The sequence below is a fragment of the Pectinophora gossypiella genome, chromosome 18 (genome assembly GCF_024362695.1).
Source record: "Pectinophora gossypiella chromosome 18, ilPecGoss1.1, whole genome shotgun sequence".
Taxonomy (NCBI): Eukaryota; Metazoa; Arthropoda; class Insecta; order Lepidoptera; family Gelechiidae; genus Pectinophora; species Pectinophora gossypiella.
In genome coordinates this window covers 1102747-1121218 of record NC_065421.1, presented here as the reverse complement: position 1 = coordinate 1121218, position 18472 = coordinate 1102747, and the positions used below count along the sequence as shown (strand labels likewise).

The 18472-nt window shown below is 43.5% G+C and overlaps 1 protein-coding gene and 1 long non-coding RNA gene across 2 annotated transcripts in view; one reads left to right on the top strand and one right to left on the bottom strand.

The window, feature by feature from the left end:
- Positions 1 to 18472, bottom strand: part of LOC126375348 (kinesin-like protein Klp98A) — a 41948-nt gene that overhangs the window by 11866 nt on the left and 11610 nt on the right. The window contains exons 11-27 of the mRNA XM_050022295.1: positions 17244 to 17483; positions 16486 to 16675; positions 15317 to 15488; positions 14551 to 14710; positions 13207 to 13380; positions 9793 to 9918; positions 6994 to 7113; positions 6274 to 6439; positions 5686 to 5815; positions 5135 to 5348; positions 4695 to 4785; positions 3765 to 3913; positions 2920 to 3110; positions 2212 to 2380; positions 1261 to 1300; positions 787 to 953; positions 113 to 301 (exon numbers count right to left, since the gene is read on the bottom strand). Coding sequence (XP_049878252.1) covers positions 113 to 301; positions 787 to 953; positions 1261 to 1300; positions 2212 to 2380; positions 2920 to 3110; positions 3765 to 3913; positions 4695 to 4785; positions 5135 to 5348; positions 5686 to 5815; positions 6274 to 6439; positions 6994 to 7113; positions 9793 to 9918; positions 13207 to 13380; positions 14551 to 14710; positions 15317 to 15488; positions 16486 to 16675; positions 17244 to 17483 — 2688 coding nt within the window. The remainder of the gene's footprint in view (positions 1 to 112; positions 302 to 786; positions 954 to 1260; positions 1301 to 2211; positions 2381 to 2919; positions 3111 to 3764; positions 3914 to 4694; positions 4786 to 5134; positions 5349 to 5685; positions 5816 to 6273; positions 6440 to 6993; positions 7114 to 9792; positions 9919 to 13206; positions 13381 to 14550; positions 14711 to 15316; positions 15489 to 16485; positions 16676 to 17243; positions 17484 to 18472) is intronic.
- LOC126375358 (uncharacterized) lies at positions 7995 to 13303 on the top strand. The gene is made up of 3 exons (XR_007567564.1): positions 7995 to 8140; positions 8606 to 8741; positions 13211 to 13303. It is a non-coding gene; the product is annotated as an uncharacterized LOC126375358 (long non-coding RNA).

Sequence of the window (18472 nt, the reverse complement as noted above, 5' to 3'; positions counted from 1 at the left end):
CCTTTATTGTCTTTTGTTTTTGATAAGGTCTTTGTCTTTTTGTAAAATATATTGCTGCTTGCACGAGAACCATTTTATAGTCAAGAATATAGTCAAGATAATGTACACATACCTTCCTAAAGAAGGGCGAAAAGCTGACCAGTGTGTCCTTGGTAAGAGGCGCTGCGTGGAACGGACAACGCTTGTCAGTAGAACACACTGTCAGTAACCGACGCAGGAACGCCTCCAGCTGCGGCCGCCGCGACCGAGCCACAGCTTCTGATGACCACAGCTGGCGCGGCGGGAACGGGATTGACGCCACCTGGCGATATCAGCATTGGTTAATTTGTTCATTCAAACTCAAAAATATCTTCATTCATCAGGTAACATAGTTACATTTTGAAACGACAATTCTAACATAAATTATACTTCTTGTCGACCGTCTACTGCGGCTTCTCACAGACTGTTTAGCCGAGGAAGAGTAGCTGCAAGAAAAACCTCGGAAGGGCCCTAGACGTGACGAAACAAATGTTGAATAGAAGTTGAGTAATTTGGCTGGCCTAAGTGAGGAACGCTGAGGGCTCTCACCCGGTACAAATGCAAAGACCACGTGAGGGTGCCCAGGTGGTCGCGAACCTCGGCTCAGGGCGTCGTCCTAGAAGATTGTATTGAAATAATTAATCGGCCCTAGTAGACCGAACGCGATAAGCGCCGAATGAGGGAAATCGCCGAGCTCACCGGTGCCAACTTTTTCTTCGAAAACACTGTTCTGTAACTGAAAACCAAGTACGCTGAAGTGTAGATCACCTTAGGTCCATACTGCCGCCGCATGGTGAGGTATAGGTCCCGGAAGCGGCGGTAGCGGCGCAGCAGCAGCCACCTGGCCGACCCCAGACAGATGCGCACCTCGTACTCGTGGTGCGTGCCCGCGCCCGCGCCCCGCGTCACCCAGCCCGGGATGCTCACCACTTCGTCTGGATACACGAGGATAGTTACAACTTTATGCTAAACGTTGACACGAGAAAATGCTACAGTAACACGGCTTCGTTTTATATTAGATTTTAAGAAAGATCGTCATTAATCTGGTACCGGTGCCATCTATCTAGAATATTGAGAACTAACATTTCTTTAGACGATACATAGATCGAAATCATTTCGCATAGACATGAGGAGGACCCGGTGGTGTAATGGTTAACACGCTCGTCCCGGCTTGACAAGAGCTGCGGGTTCAAGTCCCGTCCGAGTCAAAAATTTTCTCTTTGTGAATACTTAAACACTTACCAAAATCGATTGGATGCGTCAATCCAGGCGATATTGGATCCTGGAATACAAATTACACAGTGAGTTTCCCGGTGAATAATAGAAGATAATATTTATGTCAATTGAAAAAAATATCTTTTAATTTTCTACTGGACCCCGAGGCTCCGCGGATCCATGTTTAGGAATCGCTGCACTAAAATAAGGCCACGAAGAATTGGGTGGTTAAAAAGGCCACATCGTAGCAATTCATCTAAAAAAGTAATATTGACATTTGCGCATATAAAAGTAAGTGAGCAATGCAAACAAACGTCGAATAAATCAAAAATCAATCAATCGTCATATATTGCTTTTATAAGTGAATAGGCTAGTTTACAACTAGTCACATCATCATCATCATCATCAGCCCATAAACGTCCCCACTGCTGGGGCACGGGCCTTCCCTATGGATGGATAGGGAGATCGGGCCTTAAACCACCACGCGGGCCCAGTGCGGATTGGTGGTTATTAACGACTGCTAATGCAGCCGGGACCAACGGCTTAACGTGCCTTCCGAAGCACGGAGGAGCTCGAGATGAAAACTTTTTTGTTTTGGTGGTCATCCATCCTATGACAGCCCTCTGCGAAAGTTGCTTTACTTCAACAATCGCGGTCCGAGCGCGTTTACCGCTGCGCCATCGAAGTCTTCAAGCCACACAGTACCTACTGTAAATTCATCATACTTTTTACTAAACGCCAAAACACGAAATTATTATGGAATTTGTATGAAAAAGCACACTGTGACGTCATAGAAAAATGTTACATTAAAATTTTTTCTTGTTTAAAATTCATAAATAAGTTAAATAGAAAAAGAAAATGTTTTTGTTCGTTTTAGATATCTCTTTATTTTGTAATCAGAATTTCACAATTTATTTTGAACTTAGTACGCGACCCAATTGCTTTGATGCGGCCTTATTTACCCCCCTGAGCACTGACCTCTAGCGGCACGGGGATGATCTGCGCGGGCCTGTCCAAGTGATGGTGCTGCGTTTGCAAGTCGGTGGAGTAGCGTGTCAGAGGGTCTTCCCACTCTGGACACTCTTGGGGAAGCTCGTCGTTGGACGTCGACACGTTGTCCGATGCCTCGATCTCCTGCTCCTTTAACCTGGTGGAAAATGGATCAAGTGGTTAGTGGAAGTAAATGAAGGGGGCATCGAGGATTCCTAGTTTGGTTAAGACATTACAGGTTGATGAAGCAAGAAGATCCGTACTACATAAGGCTTTTGAACCCGCTGGTCCCAGTTTACTACTTCTGATGTCAGTATGAAGTCGTTACATGAGCCATGTCAGGGGTCTTTGCGGTTCGGTTCAATGATTCTGATTCTGGTTACTCCCCACCAACTCGCTCGAGATCGTGGTTACCATGGTTACGACCCGCCGATTTGCTATTAGACTACAATATATTCAATATTCTTTATTACATGATCTGATCGGGAGACGTGAGTTGGTGGGGAGTAACCATGGCAACCACCGTGACCATGACGCATCTAGTCTGTCGGACAGGTAGGTGTAATAAGCCGTTATACTGAGGGCGGAGCTCCACCAAAAAAAAGAGACAAGCGGATATGTGTGGGATTGACATAGCGTGTAAGAGAGCGAGACAGAAGACGCTAATAAGACAAATACGGTGATGTGTTGGGTTACCTGTTGATGAGCGGGTCTTGGTGGTCTACGGCCGGCTCGCTGGTGAGCTGCATGTCGCTCTCGGACAGCGTGAGCGACGGCGTCTCCTGGATGGGCGTGACCATCATGTTGCGGCGGTTGCCGTTGTCGAAGAACGAGTATTGCAAGGCCATCTCGAGACGGACGTACTTCTTTTGGAGTTCTTGTAGGACCTGGGTGAAGAAACATCAGTATTGTAAAGTAACGGCCTCTGTGGTCCAGTGGTTGAGCATTGGGCTCACGATCCGGGGGTTCCGTGTTCGAATCCCATTGAGGATATATCACTTTGTGATCCTTGGTTTAGTTTAGATATTACAGGCTGATCACCCGATCGTCCGAAAGTAAAATTATCCGAGCTTTACAAGACACGTTGAGCCGTTGGTCCCGGTTACTACTTACGTAAGTACGTAGTCGTAACATGAGCCATGTCATTCGCGCATAAATAATAACTCTGACACCAGAGTTGTGCATCTAACGCATATTGACGAAACTTTTCACCACAGGACCCCGATACCGACCCCGCCGGCGTGGTCGAGGATTTCCCTCAATCAGCGCTTATCGCTATCGACCCACTAGAGTCGATTAATTCTTTTAAATATTTTTCCTCTCAGACGACGCCCTGAGCCGAGATTCGCGACCAACTGGGCACCCTCAGGCCTGTTGTCTTAAACTTTGTACCGGGTGAGAGCCTTCAGCGCTCTCCATTTGTCCGGCCAAGTAGTTAATGCCATCTGCGGCAAATCTACAATAAGTAACGTCAAAAAGAATGGTATGACCAAAAAACACACTTATTATGTATATAACATAGGACAGATTTAATGTCATACCGCAATCTGTCGGTTGAGCTCCTCCTTCGAGCAGTCGTTCTCGAGTGATGAGATGACCAGCATCTTCTGCGCTGCTATCCGCGAGCACAGCCGCTGCATCGCTCGTAGCGCCTCCGCTTCAGTCACTTGCCGCCGGCCTTTGCTGTCGGCTGGCAAAAGAGGTAATTTTAATAAAGACTGTAGCTAAAATATTGGCTAGTATTGTCAACCATGTCTGGGGTGTGGTAAAATGAAGTCTCCTCGCCAGCTATGTTTAAGTCCCAAGCAATAAGGGGCGAGCATATTGCCATTAATCGGGCACAAATATTGGAAACCACGTGATATCAATTATACATAACATACATAAACTTCCTATATACGTCCCACTGCTGGGCACAGGTCTCCCCTCAATCAACCGGAGGGGGTATGGAGCATACTCCACCACGCTGCTCCACTGCGGGATGGTGGAGGTGTTTTTACGGCTAATAGCCGGGACCAACGGCTTAACGTGCCCTCCGAAGCACGGAATCATCTTACTTTTTCGGACAATCAGGTGATTCAAGCCTGAAAAGTCCTTACCAAACAAAGGACAGTCTCACAAAGTGATTTCAACAATGTCCCCATCGGGAACCGAACCCGGACCTCCAGATCGTGAGCCTAACGCTCTAACCACTAGACCACGGAGGCTGTCAATTATACATGATCCAAACATGAATTCGAACCCTCCCGACCCGTGGTACATCTGCGACGTCCAACTGGTTGTACTACGGAGAAGTAAAGTTACCCATAGTTCAACTCTTTTTTTTGAACTCATAAAATCGAATTCAAGACAAACAAAGGTCACGCCAACAACGATTTTTACATTGATGTCGGTTGATTGATACAGATTGACTGATTGATATACAAAGCTACGTAAAGAAATGTTAATACAGAAGAATACATTATCCTTACCTGCTATCCGCCTCCTGTACTTGGCTCGCTGATGCCGCTCCTCCGGAGACCTCTCCATCGAGCTCGACGACTGACCTTCCACTATCCGGGGCTGCTAATCAAAAAAGCCATTGACTTATGATCCAAACATGAATTCGAAAAGAAATACGAATTATTACTTTAGAGCCAGCTACTATATATGTTCATATCTTTCCTGTATCCAAACGTTGCCTGGAAGTAATTGCTGCTTTGGCAATAAGGCCGCCGTTTGTGCCTGACCTAATTATTGCGTGTTTTTGTGCTATTTGTCCTGTGTGTTTATGGTTTAGGCGCGTAATGACAAAAAACGCAAAATGACATATTCGTAAAATGACAGACTTTCATAGATTGTCGCAAATTGTCAATAACGCAAAAAGCCAGATTCGCAGAATGCCAGATTCGCAGTAAGTATCAGAACTCACCTTATGATAATCTTCTGTGCTGGACATGTCATCGCTGTCATCTGGCACGGGTCCAAGTCTAAACTGCGGCAGCGGCGGCGGATCCGTGGCCTCAGTGGACGGTGTCGGAAGGTCAGACTCCGAAGGGAACGCCGGCGGGGACGACGTCGCTGTGTGGAACGTTTCTGAAGGGAGGGTTGATGGGGAGTCCAGAGGATCCAGGCTGAGGCTTAGACTGGAACAAGGTGAATTATTGTAACTAAATATGTCAAAGAAACATAGCATCATGGCGGTAGTATCTCCGAAGGGATCTCTCTTCTTCTGATCATTTTATCCCCTGTTGGGATATAGGGATCGAATAACAAATTTCCATTCTTCGCGATCTTTTGCAGTCTCTGCCCCGAAGGAATAGGCTGAGATATAAAACCATGTGAACATGATCTAGCCTACAAGATCCTACTGCTGGGCAAAGGCCTCCCCTTCCTCTTTTCTGTACATGAACAACCAAACAACATGAGCATGATACGTGATGAGTGAACATGATTGTGTATTTTAAAGAGATCTCATTATACCTCATCCTCTTATTCCGGAACTCTTCCCTCTCATCAGCAGACAGCGGCTCCAACACTTCTTCCCGAGGAGTACGACGCAGCACCAGCTCCGACTTGCTGCGCTTCACGCCTTCAACTGTGCCATTTTCACCTGCAAATGAAACCAAATTATTTGTTGGACCTCTGTGGAGTAGCTAGAATGGAAAGAATGGCTAGTTCACCACAAAAAAGAACGCTTTACGCTTGCCTCTCACTTTGAGGTCACAGGTTCGAATCCAGCACTGGCCTAAACCAATCATTGTCGAATTTATTTTCGAATTCATGTTTGGATCATATCGTGCTCTCCGGTGAAGGAAAACATCGAGAGGAAACCGACATTCCCCCGAAATGCATTTTCGGAGGTATGTGACCTAAGCTGAATTGGGTTGGTTTTCCCTTCGCGGGTTGGAAGATCAGACAGACAGTCGCTTCTGTAAAAAACCGGACCTGTCAAATCTTCAGGTTAGGTAAGCGGACGCTGTGAAAAACGGGATAATGCTAGGGAGATGATAAAGTCGTATTCAGCGTTTGGAGTTCCTGTGATTGAGTTTACCACTTATATCTGCTTACCTTTAGAGGTAGGCGAGAGGTCAGACGCTAACGCATGCCTGAGACCGAGGTCCTGTGCCCCTAGTAGCGCCAGCTCGCTCTGCAGACGTTCAATCTTGGCGCGGTGCGTCGCTACTGATGCCACGCGACTCTGTAGCTCGTCTTCTATCTCTACCAGCTCCTTTTTCTGTGGAAAGAAGTTGCAGAAGATATTATTAATGGTCGATTTAGTACATTTATAGCCATCGCTGATTAACAGGCCAAGTAACTCACACTACGATTCCTCAGCCCAAAAATCGTTAGATTTCGAGCAACATATCCAGCCCAGTCCTGTTTTACGTTGGCACCTTTTTAGCTGTTTGCCATCTTAACACATAGCATCACGCCTGTATCCCCGAAGGGGTGGGCAGAGGCGTACAGTATATACACCCACTCCTCGCCAGCTATGTATCCCATAGGGGGCGAGCCTATTGCCATTACTGGGGCACAATCCTGGAAACATCTGACATCAATTTTATCCATGATCCAAACATGATATCAAAATCATAAAGTAGAATTCAATGGTTTAGAGCCCAAGCCGAGATTCGAACCCGTGACACTACGGTGTAAATTTGCTGTTTTGTTCTTCTCTTGTATGGTTTGTGAGGTCAATGACCAACCTCATCAACTGGTGTCAGGTTGATGAAGTTACTATTGGATTATTTAGTTTGCTGTTTTAATTTTAACAAATCAATATCTTACATGTCTCTCGACGGTATCCTTGATGCTGGTAGCGGTCTTGGGGTCACACTGCTGCAGCAGGTGCATCAGGCACTCCGTCGAGGTCTCTGATGACGTACTGTCTGGGCTGGAGGTCAACGCCTGCACATACCCACGAAAAATAATCACAAGTTATAAATTGTCAGTTTCATTTGATCACATGCATAAGACCAGGCCTTTATCCCTCGTTGGGGTAAACAGAATAGAATTCCACTTACTACGTTCCTAACACCTCTTTCGCTTCCTCCACAATTCTCCAAGACTTCATGCATGCTCACCGGTTTTGAGTAGTCTTGCTCTGGGTGATACAACAGGCCATATCGAAGCAATTCATCTAAGAAAGCAATATTGCTATTTGACATTCTCTCTCTTATCGTGTCGATGGCAAACTAAATAGTATCGGCCCACAACTTGGCAACAAGTATGTCGCTATCTGCAGCGCTCATCAGATCCTCCTGCGTGCAGGTGTTCGGGCACGCAGGACACGATGTAAGATGTTCCATCGTTTGGGGAACAGTGCCGCACTTGCACTTTAAGTCCGACATTATTTGAATTGACATTTGTTTGCATTGCTCATTTACTTTTATATGCGCAAATGTCAAATTGCAATATTTCTTTTTAGATAAATTACAACAATGTGGCCTTTTAAGACCCCCTGGTCTTCTTATATTATGACTTTATTAATACCACCTTTAGAGATTTAACTACTTGAACTTAACTGACCAATTTATCCAATTACGTTTGAAATATTTACGTTTCTCTCTTTCTAGTCTAATAAATATTATCGTGCCAAATAGCAGACTTCGAAGAGGCCCTAGAGCTGAACTGTTTAAAGTGCCGGTAGCAAGGACAAATTTGCTTAAGTTTTGCCCGTTCACAAAAGCTATTGTAATATTAAATGAAATGTCACAGAATCTGGATTTGTTCGCATGCACATTGGCTGAGTTCCAAAGAGTAGCTTATCAATTGTTATCTTATAAGATTGTACGCTAACATTGTCGCATTAGGTTAAGTGCCTGTCATGATAATGTTTGTATTACATAAATAAATAAATAAAAATAGTCGTTCCCTCTCTGTTGAGAGTCGAAGTGGTGTCATTTACTCGACTACGACGAATCAAAAAGGAAAGGTAAGTGTTTATCCCTTGTGTCCGAAACTGTACCACACAGCGCAGCGTAAATTTCAATACAGCGCAAGAGATCCTAACGCTTGGTCTATCCCGAATCTCACAACAGACCTCGTTTTACACGGACACTACACATTGACGTTATCGTACACGCGCATATGTGTATGTGACGCCTGACGCCCATACGGTCCAAGACTAAAGTAAGACCGAGTTGCCGTTCTAGATGTAGTATTATTCCTTATTCTATGCCCGAGTGTAGAATCCTTCGTCCTTCGCGGTTCACGTCGTCTTCTTCTAAAGTAGACGCGACATGGCAACAACATCGCGAGGAAACCCATTTTCGGAGGTAAAAGAAGGAAAGTTAGGTCGTGTTACCTAATTACCGCTTCGTGTTGGAAGGTTAGGTCGAAGGACAAAAAAACCTCAGAAATAGCCGCATCAATTTCTTTTTGACGTGACTTATTGTAGATTTGCCGCAGATGGCATTAACTACTTGGTCGGACAAATGGGGAGCGCTGAGGGCTCTAACCCGGTACAAAATTGAAGACAACAGGCCTGAGGATGCCCACTTGCGAACCTCGTGTTGAATCGAGAGAGAAAAAAGGTAATTATTATAAGGCCCTGCGCAGACGACAGACTATCCGTGACGCACTTTTTAGTCTGTGAAAATATAACCTATGCAATTATATGCAGTAACGCGCCGGACTCTTTGCGCGTCGTGTGCGTTACTGCATATAATTGCATAGGTTATATTTTCACAGACTAAAAAGTGCGTCACGGATAGTCTGTCGTCTGCGCAGGGCCTTAAGTAGCCTAGGAATTCCCTCATTACCTGAAGACGTTTTGGTATGGATGATGATATGGAAAAACAAAACAAAAACACATACTCAAGCATACTCAGACATCCAAGCAAGTCTACACGTCTTTGCAAGCACATTAAACTTTTTAAGTTTTCAATCGCCTAAATACAGGGTATTATTGACATCGTAACGAATACTGAGGGGGATGATTCAGCTCACGATTCTGAGTTATTTATTTATACATTTACATACATAAACTCACGCCCGTAATCCCAAATGGGGTGGGTAGAGCCACAAGTAATCAAAGACAACTTGCAGCCACTGTTGATACGAAGTCCTAAGATGGATATGATGAACCTTATGGTGATAAGGGATCAGCCTATCGCCCATAACATTAGTCCATTATCTTATTTATACATTTATTGTTACAAAACATTGACGAGTCGTTAAACCCCAAAAAATCACGTTCTTTTTTTAAATTATTTTCAATTCTATACTTTTGCGATGGAAAATTCCACTTGATAATAATCATGAGCTGAATCATCCCCCTCAATATTCGTTACGATGTCACTAACACCCTGTAAAGGTTGTTATGTGTGTATGAAGAAGTAATTTTCGTGTTATCTTTTTAACTTCTATTTCACGTGATATCAAGGTTAATGGTAATAACTACTTTCTACAGCATAGAAGAATACCTTTTCAAGCCTTCAGCTACATCGCCAACATTGCATTATATACATTCACACGTCAAATAAAGACAATTCCAAGCGAAGATACTGCCACCACAAGACCCTTTGGAGGGGAGGATAAAACCCCCCCCCCCCTCCCGGCCCCGTCCCTTTCCCCCCTACGTACCTCAGGCAGCGTGTACCCCCTCTCTCGCAGCTCCTGCACCTTCCCTCGCACGAACTCCTCCAGCTGAGTCCTCTTGTCCTCTATCTCTGTCCGCAAGGCCGCGGCGTGGCATTCCTCGTTCTCCGCCTAACGGTAGGGGTGCCAACCAAACAATAATATATAGAGTTCTGAATTTTTCGAATTTTTTTTTGTTAGTGAAAATTTTGGGAGGTTAGTTTTTTTTTCGGTTGAAACTGAAACTGAGGCTTGTTTTTAGTGTCTGATATTCCAACTGCAGAAGTGAATGTTGAAAATGATGAGAAGAAAAATAACAGTTTATTTCAATCTTTTTCTTCTTCCCCGTTCCCTCACTGCGCGACCACAGGTTATGGTTTTCCACTCGGTACGGCTATATGCTGCGTGGACGTTTATTTCAATGGAAGTGTCATTATAGACAGCGATACGGCTCACCACTTCTCACGTTGGTCTAGCAGAAAGCACGGTGAGGTGTGGGTACTTAGTTCTGGTACAACGGATGTACTCTGACTACCCCCATTGGAATATAGACGTGAGCTTATGGTATGTTATGTTTAAAGGAAGTGACGACTGGAACTTATTCCATTAAACAAATGCGGGTCTTATAAGGCTATACCTATCAGATATAAAATTAAAAAATGATAATATTTTTTCGATAATAATATGAAAAACTAAATGATGATATCCTTTATAATGTTATTAACACAGGCGTCAGTTTCAATTTAGAGACCATAATTTTTTAAATATTTAAATTAGACAAAGTATCTTAACACGAAATTCCAATTAAAAATTATCAAATAAAATCTTCACCTAATCTTATCCACACACCACGGTATTCAGAACTCCACCAATAACAAAATTAAAAAGAAAAACAAACTAAAAAGTAAAAATAAAAAGAAATAAAATTTAAAAATGGAACTTCTAAATACTTTTTAAATTAAAATAGAAGGTAGTGATTCGAAAATAGAACGCAATAGAAGGTCTACTAGGTCACTTAGGTTATAATATATTTATTCAAATATCGAATATAATAGTGACACACAGACACGACTACAAGCAGAGCAGTGGAAGGAAAGTTGTGAGAAATACATTATTGACAATAAGCGCATTGTTTCATAGCTGCTGCGGTACTACGGGAACTAGAAACAATCGAGCGAGAAACGAGTGAGTTTGCTTCTACTTACAGTGAAGAAAAGATGAAAGTATGAAGTTTGATTGTGCGTTTATTTTTTTTCTGAAGACAAATAAGCTAAAAAAACTTTATTCCATTTATTAGTGACACAGAAATAGACGTTTCAATCTTATTACTGTCGAATTTAATGGAGAAAAATGTTTTGTACTAGTTTAACAGGTCCAATGCACACTCCAGAAACTTCCGTTTACACAGACGCTACACATTGACGTTATCGTACACGCGCATCTGTGTGTGTGACGTCTGGTGCCCATACGATTGAAGACTAAAGTAAGACCGAGGGGGGTGAGGTAAACCTAGCTCAGCCGTTGGTGGGGAACGGAGAGTTGCCGTTCCATACGTAGTATTATTCCTTATTCTATGACATAAGTTCAATTAAATTTTAATTTTGGTATATTAATATCAGTAACAGTACTATTCAGAGGCAGGACAGGAGTCCTAGTACGGCTTCGAAATAGACTACTCTGGGCGCCATCCCACACGCGTCAGACAGAGTACTGCGGGGTGGAAGGCAAAAGGGAAACCACTGCCCTATTTTTCCCTAAAAAAGTAGCATGGAAAGCTACACCGACAAGAGTGGCTCTTAAATTAGTGATGTGATATTAAAATGAAGAATTAAAAGCCACACAGTCATCATCATCACCAGCCCATTAACGTCCCCACTGCTGGGGCACGGGCCTTCCCTATGGATGGATAGGGAGATCGGGCCTTAAACCACCACGCGGGCCCAGAGCGGATTGGTGGTTATTCACGACTGCTAATGCAGCCGGGACCAACGGCTTAACATGCCTTCCGAAGCACGGAGGAGCTCGAGATGGAAACTTTTTTTTTGTGGTCACCCATCCTATGACCGGCCTTTCCGAAAGTTGCTTAACTTCAACAATCGCAGACCGAGCGCGTTTGCCGCTGCGCCACCAAGCTCTTCAAGCCACACAGTACCTACTGTAAATTGGCATTAATTTTTAAAACATTTTTCTGATAATCCTTACGAAACATAAACTTACGAGGTTACTTTTCGATGAGAACTGTAGTAACTCGTTTCTAAGTCGAGAACCGTTAGTAGCAATCCAGAGATAGCTGGGACAATGACATCGTAGATTACGGCACTCCGTGATGCAACCACCAGTTAGATAAACCGATGCTTATTGACTATTTATGTCTTAATCTTTGCCATTTATATTGTTAACTGTTATTGTGTCTTTGACATTGTTTTTACAAACGAACAAAGATTAGAAAGCACGATGTCATAGAATGAAGAATAATATTGTTTATAGAACTGTAACTCTTCACCCACCCCCTTCAGTTTCATCTTCTATGGTGTGGATTGTGAGGTGGATTACCAACCCCATCAACCTTAGAGTCAAGTTTACTATTGAGCCGTCAAAGACCCCTGACATGGCTCATGTAACGACTACTTACTTACATCAGTAAGTAGTTACCGGGACCAACGGCTTAGCGTGCCTTCCCAAGGATTATCTTATCGTCGGATAATACCCTCTATCTCTCCTCTCTTTTCTATCCTGTTTCCCTCTTTGTCTATGAGTCAAAAAGGAAAGGAATAGTTACGCAAGTATGATGCGTGTCCCTGAGAATAGTCAGTCTCTGCGTCCTGTAGTTCCAGATAGACGACGAAATATCACTCTCTCTCTCTCACGCGGTACAAAATTTAACACCACAGGCCAGTTTGACATTCGCGCATACAAAATTGAGTGCGCAATGTCGTCAAATGTCGAAAAGCAATATTGATTTTGCCTGATTTAAATCTTCTGCTCTCGTGTGGATTGTGTGGTGGATTACCAACCTCATCAACCCTGGTGTCAGGGTTACTATTGAACCGCCAAAGGCCCCTGACATGACTCATGTAACGACTACGTACTTATATCAGTAAGTAGTAACCGGGACCAGCGGCTTAACGTGCCTTCCTAAGCACGGATCATCTTACTTTTGGACAATCAGGTGATCAGCCTGTAATGTCCTGACCAAACTAGGGATCAGAAAGTATTTTTTGTGATATTTCCCCACCGGGATACCGAGACCTGTTGTACGGTCACGAGCATTAATATGTATACACTGTGGTACCATGTCACATTAACCTTTTTGACAAATTGAACTGTAAGTCTCGCTAAATGTCAAATATGTTAGTGCGACAGAGTCGTAAAGTGGGTACATATTGGTCATGAGTGTAAATGTTGGAGTGTGGTACTGACACAGGTGCGGTGCGTGTCCCTGAGCGCAGCCAGCCGCTGCGTGCGGGCGGCCAGCTCCTTCTGGCGGTGGCGCAGCGCGCGGCGGCGCAGCGCCCAGCCCTTCTCCAGCGCGCGCCAGTCGCCCGACAGCCGCCGGCACGCCGCCGCGTACTCGCGCTCCATGGCCTCGCGCTCCTGCCACACATACACATACAAACATTTAGAACAAAATACAGAGTGATGGTGGCATCGTAACGAATACTGAGGGGGATGATTCAGGTCATGACGCTGAATTAATATCAAGTGGAATTTTCTGTCGGAAAATTCATGCAACTTTTAGAGATGTTTTAAATTATTTTCAATTCTATACTTTTGCGATGGAAAATTCCATTTGATATTAACTCAGAATAATGAGCTGAATCACCTCAACCGATATTTGTTACGGTGTCACTTACACCCCGTACAAGTATGTACAGGCAGCCATAATGGAAATTATACAACACTATTTAAGATTTGTAATGTACTTCCTGTTAGTCTAAAGCACACCTATTTATTAATATTAAATAACCATAGCAATCCAGACCATAGAGAACTTGTTGAGCATGGCCAGTGTACGCGGACGATGTCGACGGGTAGGTATGTTGTACCACGAGTCAACAACTACTTCGGTGACAGAACACTTCGTAAACGCATACCGTATCTGTACAACATGCTGCCGGTCGACATACGTCAGGAGTGCAATATAAATAAATTTAGAAAATCTTTATTTAAACATCTCATGCAAAAGATCTCTTAGCTATAAGTTAACTTTAAGTATCTTAAACATAATAACATTAAGCGAACTCTACTCCCACAGACAAACCGAGGAATTGGTTTTGTGGGGTTTTTATTGTACCAATATTTTCTGTATTTCTTATGAAAAATAAACATTTTTACAATTTACAAGTGCGTCATGGGTGTTAGTGAGTAGAGAGAGTATAGAGAGTTGATATCAAATGGAATTTTCCGTGACAAAATTCATGATATTTTTTTGTTATTATTGTCAATGATATACTTTGGCGACAAAAAAATTCACTTGATAACTACTCAGAATAATCATCCCTCAAAGTATTCGTTACGATGTCACTAACACCCTGTATATTTTACTGTACGAGCTCTGACCAGGGGGGATAAAAAGGCCACAATGAAATAAAAAATCAAGTTCATCTAAAAAAGCAATATTGCAATCAATCAATCAAATCAATCTCATTTTTCTTTTTGACTTCCACCATGATCGACAACTAATTTTACCCTGTTAGACAAAAAAGCGGTAACTCTAGGGAGATGAAATTAAAAAAAAAAAGTAAAACATACACATTTACGCACCTGATCCAACTCCCTCTGCGCCTGCAGCAACTCCTCTCTCTCGGCGTTCCACCGTCTCTGTCTCTCCTCCTGTTGTAAGAGGAACTGCTGTCTCTCTCGCTCTAACTCCGCGCGCTGCGCCTCGATGCGGTGGTCGCAGCGGATCTCACTTTCTAAGTCACTGATGAAGAAACGAACGAGTGGAAATTATAGTAGGCAATAAATCACACAAAAAACACAACAAATAAATGTAACAATAAATGTTTCTTGTTTGCTAGTTTCCAACTAGTCAAATCAGTTACTTTTTACTAAACTTCAAAACACGAAATTTTTACTAAACTTCAAAACACGAAATTTTTACTAAACTTCAAAACACGAAATTTTTACTAAACGTCAAAACACGAAATTTTTACTAAACTTCAAAACACGAAATTTTTACTAAACGTCAAAACACGAAATTTTTACTAAACTTCAAAACACGAAATTTTTACTAAACGTCAAAATTCAATCTATATACCGCTGCGTATGAATGTATAGCTAAGTCAAATTCAAATCATTTATTGTGACACACAAGTACAGTGAGTAGATGTTACAAAGATAAGACCGCTGTGATCTGCCGGTTGGCGTACAATTAAATTTGGTGAGACGAGAAGTTACTTACAGTGTTTTACAGTGTTTGTATGTGAGTGTGTGTTGTGTGTGTTTAAGTTAGGGTCAAGTTTTGTTATATTTTTGTATGCCGTGCTTTATCTACAGTACTCAATGACTGGGGCCTTAAGATACTCACCTCAGAGTAGTGTTGAGGTTCTCAGTGCTAGCAGCGAGGTCGGTGGTGGACCAGGACAGCAGCGAGAGGCGCGAGAGGTTCATGACAGAGGCGCCCTCTTGGCGTAGCTTGGCGGCCTCCGCGGGGTCGTTGTACCGGAACATGTTGGTGCGCCCCAGCAGCAGAATGCAACCTGGGGCGTACAGACATTGAGTAAATCTAACATATGTGGTTTGACCAGCTAGTTCCGCCCATATGCAACAGATGGCGCCACCATTCAATAATGCAGCCCTGAAACGCGCTATCGAAGTTTACACAGCTCGACGCATATATACAACTGCCAACATAGCACCGTTGGGTCGTCAATCCTTAGTCATACTGCCACCTTGTGCTATGCTCTGTTCGGTACCCTGCAATCATTCTTTGGCGGCGGCACACCCTCGCCGCCAAACATACATAACCACACGACTATATTCTAACTGGAGCAGTTAGAGGTATATCCATCGCAAGATGAACTTAAGTACCCATACCTCACAGAGCTTTCTGTTGCACCATGATAGGTAAGACAACTGTGTTAGTGAACATACATACATACATAAACTCACGCCTATTTCCCACCGGGGTAAGCAGAGACTATAGAATTCCATTTGCTTCGATCCTGACACACTTGCAGACAACACAGACAGACACAGAGATGTGGTGTAAAAGACGATATAGTGACTAGGATTGAGAATGGAATGTTAGGTTGGTTTGGACACGTAGAGCGGATGAAGGATAATAGAATTGCAAAAGCGGTATATAAAGCGAAAGTTGATGACCGAGAAGGACTTACGATGACCAAATTGGAGATGTCCTTAGAAAAGGTTCAATACGATCTACTCGGAACCGGCGTGCGTGTATAAAGCGATTGATGAATGTGGAGGAAGCAAGAGAAGTGTGTTAGTGAAAACTGCACTTAAAACAAATTAATAACTCATTGGTGCAAATCCGGTACTGGGATTTTGGGAATCAAGCCGGTAAACCAATACAATGGCCGACTGCCGACGGAATCTCGGAAAAGTAAGAACAAGAACAGTCTCAAGGAATCGAACCCGAACCGATCGCGACAGGAGGCTGTTAAAAAGCATGCGAATTAGGTGGGCTTGTAATAGTGGATTAGGAGAAGTAATGCCAATCTGGCTGGTATGTACCTTGGCTGAGTTTAGCGGGCTTGTCAATGAGCACGGTGTTGAGCCAGCACTGCGCGGCGGGCGCGGGGTGCACGGTGGCCACCCCCTCGCGGAGGGACACGCGGCAGTGCAGGGGGAGCACGCCGGCGCCCGTCAGCACAATGTCCGGAGTCGGGGAGTACTCCTCGCTGCCGATCACTGTCTCGCCTTCCTGGAGACAAACTTCTTGTAAATATTTTACTTTTGGGTAGTTTTAGCCGTAATCCTGGCTATTAGTCATATAAATCGTAAAAACCACCTCCATCAACCCGCAATGGCAGCGTTGTGGAGTATGCTCCATACTACTTCTAGTTGATTGAGGGGAGGCCTGTGTCCAACAATGGGTCGTACATAGATTCTTTATGTAAGTTATGTATGTGTAGCCACATTCACAAACATAACCGTCTTACTCCTAACCAAAAGCCTTTTCGGCGAATAAGAAAAAGACAGGTATAACTTAAAATATAATTAGGGGTTCTGCAAGAATGTTCTTCAGGAATTAGATCTCGGTGAAAACCCTCTTTAGAGCTTCGTTAGTGCTCTGCGTGTGTTAACCAAAGTAGCGCCAATATCAAAGTATTTTTATGTGAATTCACCTGGAATCGAACCCAGGATCTCCAGTTCGTCAGTAGGTCGTTTTGTCAACTACATTACGGCATACCTTGTCAAACCGATTCACCAGAGACTTTTGGTGAATTGCACTGGATCTAACACAATCCATCTGAGAAGAAGAAGAATACCTTAAGATGATAGAGCGTGACTCCAGTGGACAGCAGATTGTCGTCAATGCCAACTAGATGCGGCATATCAGAGTCCAACACCACTCCAAGCCCACTCTTCCTCAGCCCCAGAGCCTTCTGTTCTTGCAATATCTGCTGCGTCTCCCGCCATTTCTCCGTCCACTTCTCAGTGAGGACTTTCTCTTGGGCTTCTTTGCGTTGGAGCGTCGCGAGCACCCCTGGTTCTGTTTGTACTGGGTCCTGGAAAGAATGTTAGTGATATATACATACATACATACATACATAAACTCACGCATATTTCCCAGCGGGATAAGCAGAGACTATGGAATTCAATTTCCTTCGATCCTCACACACTTCTCTTGCTTCCGCCACATTCACCAATCGTTTCATAAACGCACGTCGGTTCAGAGTTGATCGTACTGAACCTTTTATAAGGACATCGGCAATTTGGCCAATGTACATCTGTAGCCTAGTTAGTGATATTTTATGGTTTTTAAGAGAAGAATGTATATCTTAGCGTTATCCCGTTTTCACAGGGTCCACGTATTTAACTTGAAGATTTGAAGATATTTAACATCAAGGTCCGGTTTTTTAGAGAAACGACTGCCTATCTGACCTTTCCAGCTGGTGATCCGGCCAGTGACGATAAAATTCCATTTGTTTTTTCTTTTTCCATTCCTGCTTCCTGCACATTCACCAATCGTTTCATACACGCACGCCGGTTCAGAGTAGATCGTACTGAACCTGTTCTAAAGACATCGGCAATTTGGCTAATGTACCTACATCCGTGTATGTACCTAGTTAGTGATAGCTTATGATTTTTAAGAAAAGGATGAATAACCTAGCGTTATTCCGTTTTTACAGGGTCCACTTATTTAACTTGAAGATTTGATTCATGATCATTAACTACTTGGCCGGACAAATGGGGAGCGCTAAAGGCTCTCTCTTTGGCCAATGTACATCCGTAGCCTAGTTAGTGATAGTTTATGGTTTTTAAGAAAAGCATGAATATCCTAGCGTTATCCCCTTTTCACAGGATACGCTTAATTAACCCTTTCACGGGCAGGCACCATGGGATATTGATGGTTTATAATAGATAGTATCACACCTTGGAATCGGAACGTCATTAGACGTTCTGTCCTTGAAAATATTAAGCTGAAGATTTGCCAGAACCGGTTTTTTTACAGAAACGACTGCGTGTCCAACCTTTCCGGCTGGTAATGATGATA